Source organism: Bufo gargarizans, chromosome 1 (genome assembly GCF_014858855.1).
Source record: "Bufo gargarizans isolate SCDJY-AF-19 chromosome 1, ASM1485885v1, whole genome shotgun sequence".
NCBI lineage: Eukaryota > Metazoa > Chordata > Amphibia > Anura > Bufonidae > Bufo > Bufo gargarizans.
The window spans coordinates 534,332,533-534,344,420 of NC_058080.1; the positions used below are offsets into that span (position 1 = coordinate 534,332,533).

Below are 11,888 nucleotides of genomic sequence, written 5' to 3' on the forward strand. Positions count from 1 at the left end.
CAAAAGGTGGCTACTTTGAAGAACCTAGAATATGACATATTTTCAGTTGTTTCACACTTTTTTGTTATGTATATAATTCCACATGTGTTAGTTCAAAGGTTTGATGCCTTCATAGTCATGAAAATAAAGAAAACTATTTAATTGAGAAGGTGTGTCCAAACTTTTGGTCTGTACTGTATGTATATAAATTTATTAGAGTTCAAATCACCCCTCTTTCCCCAAAATCAAAATACGTAATCAATAAAAAAAAAAAATACTCATCATGGGCATGCTGCGTGCAAAAATGCCTGTACTATTAAAATATAACAATATTTATTCCCTACAGCAAATGGCGCAATAGAAAAAAAAATGGCCAATTCCCAAAATGGCCAATTCCCAAAAATCTGAGAAAAAGTGATCAAAAAGTCACTAACATTTAAAAATGGTATCACTGAAAAGTACAAGTTGCCCCACAGAGAAGGAGCCCTCGTACATCTCAGTACATAGAACCACAAAAAAGTTATAGAGGTCAAAATATTGCGATGGAAATAAATAAATCTGATTTATTTTATTTTTTTCAGTATTAAAATGCAAGAAAAACTAAACACGTGGTATCGCTGTAACCGTATTGACCTGGAGATTAACTGGTAACAGGTCAATTTTACTGCATAGGGAAAGCCTTAAATTAAAAACCGATGAAACTGGGGCAGAATTCAGTTTTTTTGTTCCCAATTCCAACCCATTTGGATTTTTTTTTTCCAGCTCCCCACCACATCATTTGCAATATTAAATGGTACCATTTAGAAAATACAACTTGTCGCACAAAAAATAAGCCCTCATTAAGGCTATGTGAATGGAAAAATAAAAAAAGTTAGGGCTTCTGGAAAGGAGGGGAGGGAAAAACAAAAACGCCAAAACAGAAAATCACAAGGTCTTCTAAGGGTTAATGTTCTCAAAATTATATGTTGTGTTGAAAAATTTTGCTCCACAGATATATCCTAAAAGTATGATCGATCCCTGAATGCAAATGAAGAGCGACCACAATTAAAGGGGTGTTCCCATCTGATACAGTGGGGGCACATCGCTAGGATATGTCCCCATTGTCTGATAGGTGCGGGTCCCACCGAGAACGGAGCTGGGAAGGTGGTGGTCCTGTTTGCGTGGCCACCGCTCCCATTCATTTGTATGGGGCATACGGAAATAGCAGGGCCAGTGCTGGGCTATTTTTGGCGGCCCCATAGAAATGAAGGGAGGATGGCTGCCCATGCGCAGTGCTCCCTCCAGAACTTTTGAGGCTCCGTTCTCTGCGTAGGTGATGGCCCCAGCAGTGGAACTCGCACCTATCACACAATGGGGGCATATCCTTATGATATGCCCCCATTGTCTGAGATTGGAATACCCCTTTAAGTTAAAGCCAAGTCCCTAGTACTCTGTATATAATGAACTGGGAATTCATGGGGTGTAACCAAAATATTCTCCGTCCTAAAGGAGATTTCACTGTAGACATTTACAAGAACATAATTTCTGTCCTCCGTATCATCCAAAACCAGCGTCCTAACTCATGGTTCCCTTCCTTTTGCAGGCAAACATGTCTGACTACCAGATCAGGCTTTACAAGGACTCGGACTATGAGAGGGTTCGAGAGATCTTTGCTAATGGCATGAAAGAACATTCCACCAAAGCTTTCCAAATTTCGCTCCGTCTCCCACGTATCTGGATCTTTTTGCTACTAATGTTCCTTCTTCTCTTCTGGATCACTGGGTCATTCCTGATGTCCGTTCTAGCTGTGATCATTGATATAGGGCTCTTATTTTGCATCCATAAGCTCATCTACACGGTCTATGCCAGCTACTGTCTAAAAGACGACTTGTTGGATATACAAAAATATTATCTCCAGCGAGACGGTTACTGCTTCTGGGTAGTAGAGTCATCAGGAGAGATAGCAGGGATGGTAGCTGCTATGCCCTCACCAAATCCTGGAGGAGAGAGACAAGTGGAACTCAAGAGGTTGTCAGTTCCTAGAAAATACCGAGGCAAGGGAATTGCTAAGGTCTTGTGCAGGACAGTTATTGACTATGCCCGGAAGAGAGGCTGTGAGGCGGTGGTCTTGGAGACCTCATATCCTCAAGTTGATGCCTGGAAGATGTATGAGAAGATGGGTTTCAAAAGAACGAGAAGCTTCTTTACCCCAACACTTTTAGGAAGACTCCTCTGCTTCAGGGTCCTGCTCTACCGGTACGACCTGCCTGTTCCCAGGTGAAAATATATATTTTTAAGAAGTCTCAAATTCAACGAGGCTCCGATATCACTAATCCTATTCACCCAGCATTAAAATAAATCTGAAACCTTCAGACTTTGTGTTGTCCATGAAGTATGTTATTTTTAAAGGGATTCAAGGATGCGTGTGGGAGATAGGGACAATAATCTGGACTGAAGGGAAACATCTGCTTCTTGATTGAAGAAGAATAGGTAGGCTTCATCCAAAAATGTTGGCCAAGAATGTCCTAGTAGCTTTCCCCATCCTGTACCTCCTACCACATGCAGATCTATAGTTCCCCAATGATAGCTCATCAGAATTTTGCATATTTCTGCCAGCACCTATACTATTTAGGACCATATAGCTCTATTGTGGTCATAATATTTAGCACTGTAGTGGAGGCACTGCAGTTATATAGGAACCATATTTGATCAGTGCATGGTTACAGTGAAATTACTCTGAAAGTAATATTCAGTATTTTGCCAAAGTAACCAGTCCTGAATGAGATGCAGATGCTGCAGCGAGAACCTTCCTCTATTGCTCTGTCTGCAGTAGGCCAACCCCTAGAGATGATCCTCACCCACTCAATTGACTTTCAGAAGAACAAAAGAATGTCCAATGTTGAACGGGGTGAATGGAGAAGAGTGGGAGTAGGAGATGTGATGAAGGGAGGTTTTGCTTATCGGAGATTGGAGATTTATGTCGATCTCCGTATCCCGCCCCTTCTATTCTATTACTAGACTGTTGTCTTTGCTTCCTATATAACCCGCTTGTTCCGTGTATTATTACACCTCTTCCAGTCCTTCATATACCACAGGAGTAACATACTACCCTCGCAGATACTTATATATAAAAATAGTCTACTGATAACATAGAGATGACAAAGCAATGGACATTATACATAAAGATACAGACACTACAAATAACACAGAGGAGACCCCCACACACAGCCGCCTCCGTTCCTGCCCTCCCTGGATGCGAAGCAATGAGGCTAATAATGTGTATGTGTATACTGTATATTCAGAGTCCACCATTGTACCGTCTACTGGATCTACTAGCCAACTCACATCCAGTACCGGACCATTAGTACATGTACATATAGAGACTCATGCACAAATAGCATATATATAATCTACTGGTAATACAATCGCCGACTGCAACTATCTATATGCACACATATAAAGTCTCCTGGGATATTATACTTATATACATACTGTATAACCAGACATATACTTAGATTGTTCCTGAAGTGTTGTTGGTCCAAGGGGCTGGCAGGAAGAGAGAGAGCCCGACTCCCAAGTGTCACCTATATGTCCCTGTGTCCCAGCCCCCATCATGGACTACACCCTGGGACCACCCAAATATCTCCCCAATCTTTTGGCCAAGATAATGTTGTCCAACTGCTTTTACAATGTGCCCTTCCTGCCTTTGATATGCTAACAAGGGTTTGATCTAAGCATGGGAGGTTCTGATCTGAGCATGGGGGGGGGAGGGGGGTGTCCTGAGCTGGGCAATGGGGGTCTGATCTGAGCACAGGGGGTGGTCCTGATCTGAGCATGGGGGTTCTGATCTGAGCATGGGGGTTCTGATCTGAGCATGGGGGTCTGATCTAAGCATGGGAGGTTCTGACCTGAGCATGGGGGGGTGTCCTGATCTGAGCACAGGGGGTGGTCCTGATCTGAGCACAGGGGGTGGTCCTGATCTGAGCATGGGGGGTCTGATCTGAGCATGGGGGTTCTGATCCGAGCATGGGGGTCTGATCTGAGCATGGGGGTCTGATCTAAGCATGGGAGGTTCTGACCTGAGCATGGGGGGGTGTCCTGATTTGAGCATGTGGGGCAGATCTGAGCATGGGGGGGATCTGAGCATTAGTGGGGAGATCTGAGCATTGGGGGGGGGGGGATCTGAGCACTGAGGGTCTGATACTGGGAGTCTGATTTGTGTGGTCTGATCCGAGCATTGGGGCTCTGATTTGGAGGTCTGATGAGGTTTGGGGATCTTACTTTAGTTCAGATGAGGATTGGGGATCTGATTTTGGAGTCTGATCTGAGCTCTGATAAAAAATATATTTTTATCAGACCTCAGATCAGATAAAAAAAATCTTTTTATCTCTTATTTTTCTTTGTTAAAACCTAGGTGCATCTTATAGGGCGAAAAATACGGTGACTCGTGTGTAAATGTATAGCTTGTGGCTCCTGGTAATCATTTGTTTTTTTGGGGGGTCTTTGTGTCTGTAAGGTTGGCCACCCCTGCTGTATAGTAATGAGCGGCAGGGGCAATATTCGAATTTGCGATATTTCGCTAATATTTGGGCAAATATTAATAATAAATTTGCGAATTCGAGAAGATTATTTTCTTAATTGCGAAAATCAGCAAGTATTATGCGTGTATTGAGCGCGCAAAACAGGCGTGGGTCACTTTTGCTGCATTTTTCAGGCTGCTAGAAGTTTCCTGAGACTGGAGAAAATGGTTGGCACGGCAGAACATTACAATAGCTTAAGGGTCCATTCACGCGTCCACAAATAGGTCCGCATCCGTTCCGCAATATCGGGAATGGGTGCGGACCCATTTATTCTCTATGAATGTGCTCTCTGCATCCGCATTTCCGGAGCGAGGAGCCGAACTCTTGTCCGCAGACAAGAATAGGCAGTTCTATGGGGGTTGCCAGCCGGGTGTATTGCGGATCCGTAATTTGCAGATCCGCAATACATTACGGACGTGTGAATGGACCCTTATAACTAACTATCTAATGTAATGACCCAGGAAAGCAGAGAGCTCAGCAATGTCACTGCTCTATCTCAGATACTGCAGGCAAGGGCGGCTGGGGAGGTTCTTATATATAAGGGGAGGGGCAGCTTTCCTATTGGTTGCTGGGGATGGTGCTAAGCTCAGGCAAAGACATTGCAGTCTTCTCATTGGCCCACAAGCAAGAAGGGCGGGTACTGATGAAAAAAAAATCTAGAATATTCAAGAATACGAATATATAGCACTATATTCTAAATCTTCGTGAATTCTCGAAGTGGCAATATTCGCGATTCGAATGTTCGCGCCCAACACTAATCCTCTACTGATCCTGAATTACATCCTGCATTTTACTTTAGAGCTGCACTCACTTTTCTATTACTTCAGAGCTGAAATCTATTGAACAGCTCTGTTTGTCCGCCTCCATATGTCCGTTTTAGAGCCCCGGAAAAAAGATAGAACATGTCCTATATTTGTTCTTGTTTTGCGGATAGGTATTGATACAATGGATACGCCAACACGGACAGATGTTATCCGTATTTTTTGTGGACCTGCATTTTGAAGAAGTTAAAACACATATGGTCGTGTGAATACCGACTTAAGCAGCACTTGTTTTTTTCCCGGCCTGGTTCGTACAGCACCAGTAATGAGAAGTAGCATGCCCGGTCTCACCGAATCTCATGGTAATGCATGGGAAGCGGCATAGAAATGCACTGTCCACTCCGTGTGCGTCTGTGCGGCAAAAAATAACACAAATGCAATTGTGCATTGAAGTATACACCCCAAAAACACATGTAAAAAAAAAATTTTTTTCATCTATTGTGTGCACGTCCCCTTAGGGGGATATGAGTGAGTACACCATGTACCTGGGGCCCCAGGTACAGCACAGCCGGGCCCCAGGTACAGCATGGCAGGGCCCCAGGTACAGCATGGCAGGGCCCCAGGTACAGCACGGCCAGGCCCCAGGTACAGCACGGCTGGCCACAAGTACAGCACGACTGGGCCCCAGGTACAGCACGGCCGGCCACAAGTACAGCACGACTGGGCCCCAGGTACAGCACGGCCGGCCACAAGTACAGCACGACTGGGCCCCAGGTACAGCACGGCCGGCCACAAGTACAGCACGACTGGGTCCCTCCGGAGTTTATGAGAGCGTTCATGTCTTGCAACTCCTTAAATGCTGAAACGCACTGAGCCACAGGACCTCCACACGTTCTCCATACGCCCACTCCACGTTCTCCATACGACCACCCCACGTTCTGCAACAAGATTGTAAGTTCATGGTTTTTGGGGTACCTGCTATGAGCACTCCTGGCTTTGGTCTTTTGGTTCTGCTGTGATTGCACCATAATGGGGTGCACGCTCACCTCGTTGTGGATCCATCTGACCAGTTGTTGTCACTTTACTCTGGTCCTCTCACACTTTCAAATATTGGAGCCAGGGGCAGATTATAATGAGGGCAATCTGGGCCACTGCCTGGGGCCCATCACTCCACTACATTTCATCCCTGAATTTAGTAGCTGTCCTGCACATCTAACAACAAAGCACAGGGGCGCCAGGCATTCTGCAGTACCCCAGAGACGGTGATGGTGATGAAGGGGGGGTGTTTGCTGTTTAATGCTTGTTATGTTATTTAATGTAATTTTATGCTTGTATACCCAGTATGGTAACATATGGAAGTGACCGAGTTAATCAACTCTGGCACAGCCCCTACGGTAAGCTTGGGTGTGTATCCTGGATCCTAGATGGTTCTAGTTTAGAGTTAGCTGAGTGAGGGAGCAACTTCATGTCCTTCAATCCTCACAGGATCAGACTAACGCTGGGTTCACACCTGAGCGTTTTACAGCGCGTTCCTACGCGCTGTAAAACGCACAACAGGCAAGAACCAATGATTCCCTATGGGAATGGTTCTCACCTGGGCGTTTTACAGCGCGTACGATCGCGCTATAAAACGCCCGACGCTCAAACAAGTGCTTGAGCTTTTTTTTGGGCGTTTGTCGCGCGTTCCCGCACATAGAAATTCGGGAACGCGCGTCAATGTGTGAACGCCAGTCTCTGTATGCGCGATTGTAAACGCCCGTACAATCGCGCATACAGAGCGCTCGTTTCAGAACGCTCAAGTCTGAACCCAGCGTAAAGTTACAGAGAATCACCTTCTCTGAAGATTATCTACTAACAGAAAGACCTCACCATGTCTACAATACTCAAGAAGGAAAGAGAGAAAGGATAAGAAGGTCAAAGGAGCCACAGGAATGAGCTCAGGAGTCAGTAAGGTATTTTGTTGTCTAAGGCTAACAGACTTTACTGCAGTGAGGGGAATACTGCTAAGGCACCCTTCACACTTGGACAGTCCTATAGTCCTATCTTAAAACCTGGATACCGCAGTAGCAATTACCAAGCATTATTGCAAAAGTACTATTACCAGCTATAGATTCTGCTGAACGAGTCTTTGAGAAGATAGAATGTAAAGACTACTTTAACTCCCATGCTTGTTTACATCCATACAAAACCATCGGTGGTAGATCTGTACCATATTATTTGCAGAACTGTCTTCTGAGGCTGTTCGAATTACTACAACCCTCATCTTACAGAGAGAGAGACGTTTATTCTGTTAACTCTGGCCTGGTTACGCCTACCATTGCATAACATACATAGCCTGCCTTGCACCCATACAAACGTTGACACCAAGCACATTTCAACTACCATCAGACATGAGCCCTAACACCAGAGGTGGCCCAGAGGAAAGCAAATGGGCCACCTCCCTAGGCGAAACTGGCCCCCATGGTGTGAGGAAAGCCACCATGGTTGACTTTCTGCAGCCAGAGCCACTACCACTACCATCCTCTGGTCCGGCTCCTCAGGGGCATGCTGGAATTATACATTATCAACACAAACAGGCAATGATAGGCTGTTCCTGTGATATCTAAAGCTGCTGCTAGACCCACAACTGCAACGCTAGGAGCAAGCCCGACCTACCATAACAGAACCTCCGCAGAGCAGTGATGGGAAATCTAGATCATTAGTTCATTCTGATCTATTTTGTTTGAAAGTTCTTGTCTATTACACACAGACTTACTAGCTGATCAGATACATTTATTACATTTCATTATCATTACATCACTGATTGGTCTTCTAACCTTTCATTATTACCCAGCAGTCTAAACGTTTTAAAGTATCCAGCACAGGTGGGCACCACAGGGCCCTATTCACTACAGGGATGTGCATAAATGCTGGCATTCTGCCAGTCAAACAGGGCTCTGGTGTCACCGCCAGACATCTGAGAAGCTCTGACAGACGTTCTTCAGAACCTCATGCTTCATGCATGAGGTTCTTTTGTTTTGCTTTCATTTTGTCATCTCGTTTCCCTCTTTCAGCTGTCATCTAGTTGCACTGATTGCATCCCTTTAAATGCCCTCCCATACGGCTTCACTTTGAGGTTTATACAACTTCCTGGAGTGTGTGCATGCTGGATGCTACAACTGATGCTTCTACAGATAAGTCTGTTCATTTATTTGTGTTTTCCGGTTTGCTTGATCCTAGGTGACCCTGACTCCCTCCTATTAAGTGTAGGGAGCCGGTGGTCGTGTCCCCTCACTATTATAGGGTGTTCAGGTGTCATACTGTCGAGGAACGAGGGTATGCAATTTTCTATCATAGAGATTTTTGCATAGGCTGAGCAGTAAGGGAGAGAGCTAGGGCTGTTACAGGGCTTATCCTTTGGTTCCTTAGTTTTGGATCAAGTCAGTCGGATCTTCATTTGTGTCTTCTAGTTTTCTGTAACACCTTCCGTGACATCTGGACAGCCGCTCCTGAGTACAGCCAGAGCTCTGAGCAGGCTGCTCCTGAATGCAGCCAGAGCTCTGAGCAGGCTGCTCCTGAATACAGCCAGAGGTCTGAGCAGGCTGCTCCTGAATACAGCCAGAGCCCTGAGCAGGCCGCTCCTGAATACATCCAGAGCTCTGAGCAGGCTGCTCCTGAGTACATCCAGAGCTCTGAGCAGGCTGCTCCTGAATACAGGCAGAGCCCTGAGCAGACTGCTGCTGAATACAGCCAGAGCTCTGAGCAGGCTGCTCCTGAGCACAGCCAGAGGTCTGAGCAGGCTGCTCCTGAATACAGCCAGAGCCCTGAGCAGACTGCTGCTGAATACAGCCAGAGCTCTGAGCAGGCTGCTCCTGAATACAGCCAGAGCTCTGAGCAGGCTGCTCCTGAATACAGCCAGAGCTCTGAGCAGGCTGCTCCTGAATACAGCCAGAGCTCTGAGCAGGCTGCTCCTGAATACAGCCAGAGCTCTGAGCAGGCTGCTCCTGAATACAGCCAGAGCTCTGAGCAGGCTGCTCCTGAATACAGCCAGAGCCCTGAGCAGGCCGCTCCTGTGTACATCCAGAGCTCTGAGCAGGCTGCTCCTGAGTACATCCAGAGCTCTGAGCAGGCTGCTCCTGAATACAGCCAGAGTCCTGAGCAGACTGCTGCTGAATACAGCCAGAGCTCTGAGCAGGCTGCTCCTGAGTACAGCCAGAGGTCTGAGCAGGCCGCTCCTGAATACAGCCAGAGCTCTGAGCAGGCCGCTCCTGAATACAGCCAGAGCTCTGAGCAGGCTGCTCCTGAATACAGCCAGAGCTCTGAGCAGGCTGCTCCTGAGTACAGCCAGAGCTCTGAGCAGGCTGCTCCTGAATACAGCCAGAGCTCTGGGTGGGACACTCCTGAATACAGCCAGAGCTCTGGGTGGGACACTCCTGAATACAGCCAGAGCCCTGGGGGGGCTGCTCCTGAATACATCTAGAGCTCTGAGCAGGCTGCTCCTGAATACAGCCAGAGCCCTGAGCAGGCTGCTCCTGAATACAGCCAGAGCTCTGAGCAGGCTGCTCCTGAGTACAGCCAGAGCTCTGAGCAGGCTGCTCCTGAATACAGCCAGAGCTCTGAGCAGGCTGCTCCTGAGTACAGCCAGAGGTCTAAGCAGGCTCCTCCTGAATACAGCCAGAGCTCTGAGCAGGCCGCTCCTGAATACAGCCAGAGCTCTGAGCAGGCTGCTCCTGAGTACAGCCAGAGCTCTGAGCAGGCTGCTCCTGAATACAGCCAGAGCTCTGAGCAGGCTGCTCCTGAGTACAGCCAGAGCTCTGAGCAAGCTGCTCCTGAATACAGCCAAAGCTCTGAGCAGGCTGCTCCTGAATACAGCCAAAGCTCTGAGCAGGCTGCTCCAGAATACAGTCAGAGCTCTGAGCAGGCTGCTCCTGAATACAGCCAGAGCTCTGGGTGGGACACTCCTGAATACAGCCAGAGCTCTGGGTGGGACACTCCTAAATACAGCCAGAGCCCTGGGTGGGCTGCTCCTGAATACATCTAGAGCTCTGAGCAGGCTGCTCCTGAATACAGCCAGAGCTCCGGGAGGGACACTACTGATTACAGCCAGAGCTCCAAGCAGGCTGCTCCTGAATACAGCCAGAGCTCAGAGCAGGCTGCTCCTGAATACATCCAGAGCTCTGAGCAGGCTGCTCCTGAATACAGCCAGAGCTCTGAGCAGGCTGCTCCTGAATACATCCAGAGCTCTGATTAGGCCGCTCCTGAATACAGCCAGAGCTCCAAGAAGACTGCTCCTGAATACAGCCAGAGCTCTGGGTGGGACACTCCTGAATACAGCCAGAGCTTTGAGCAGACTGCTCCTGAATACAGCCAGAGCTCTGGGTGGGACACTCCTGAATACAGCCAAAGCTCTGGGTGGGCAACTCCTGAATGCAGCCAGAGCTCTGGGTGGGCAACTCCTGAATGCAGCCAGAGCTCTGGGTGGGCAACTCCTGAATGCAGCCAGAGCTCTGGGTGGGCCACTCCTGAACACAGAGGGAGCTCCAGGTGGGCAACTCCTGAATACAGCCTGGTGGCCCACTCCTGAATATAGCCAGAGCTCCGGGTGAGCCACTCCTGAATACAGCCAGAGCTCCGGGTGGGCCGCTCCTGAATACAGCCAGAACTCTGGGCAGACCACTTCAGAATACAGCCGGAGCTCTGGGTAGGCCGCTCCTGAATACAGCCCGAGCTTCACACAGACCACTCCTGAATACAGCCAGAGGTCCAGAAGAGTCATTCCTAAATACAGCCAGAGCTCTGGGTGAGCCGCTTCTGAATACAGCCAGAGCTGTAGGTGGGCCACTACTGAATACAGCCGGAGCTCTAGGCGGAGTGCTCCTGAATACAGCCAGAGGTCTGAGCAGGCTGCTCTTGAATACATCCAGAGCTCTGAGCAGGCTGCTCCTGAATACAGCCAGAGCTCTGAGCAGGCTGCTCCAGAATACATCTTTTTTTATTTATTTCTGTGTTGCCATATGCTCAGATCCATAACTTTATGTATTGTTTTTAAATATTTTTGAAACTCGCGACTCCACCTCATCTGCGCATGTACTAATGAAAGACTGGGTTCCTGAGTGGCTGCTCCATGAAGCGCAGAACAGTAAGCATATTACAAACCTTCTTCTACTGGCATGTTACGTGTAGTAAGATGGCTCCTGGAAAACCAATTTAATTATAATTGTTGTGAGCAATATGGATTATTATTTACTGTCAGCCATGTTCCCACACCAACCATCTGCTGAGAGGTAGCAGAGGTAGTGAGCTCCACAGGGAGGGCCCTGTTTCAAAGCCCAGCCACCTGGCAAATAACTTTTTGCAGGCCACCTTTGTTTACAATTTCTCACCTCTGTTCAGCCAGCCAGGAACCCAGCTAATGGAACAGGAAAGACCTCTCTGCAGGGGGTCTAGGCCAGTCCCCAGTTTATTTAAAATTTTCAGCGATATTGGAGCCGGCGGTTCATAAGGAATTATGAATTGCCCGGCCATCACAGCCACAAACCGGATACATATTTGTGTCCCTGTGGCCACGATGGTCATAGTTTGGTGGTGGGATGCCAGGGAAGGGATATAT

General features: G+C 47.6%; 1 protein-coding gene across 2 annotated transcripts in view; it reads left to right on the forward strand.

Moving 5' to 3' along the window:
- The window catches only part of LOC122934015 (probable N-acetyltransferase CML1), a 49,270-nt gene extending 46,940 nt beyond the window's left edge, over positions 1-2,330 (forward strand). For both annotated transcript variants that reach the window (XM_044289143.1, XM_044289153.1), the window contains exon 2: positions 1,562-2,330. In XM_044289143.1, coding sequence (XP_044145078.1) covers positions 1,562-2,239 — 678 coding nt within the window. In that variant the 3' untranslated portion in view covers positions 2,240-2,330. The remainder of the gene's footprint in view (positions 1-1,561) is intronic.
- The last annotated feature ends 9,558 nt before the right edge of the window (positions 2,331-11,888 follow it).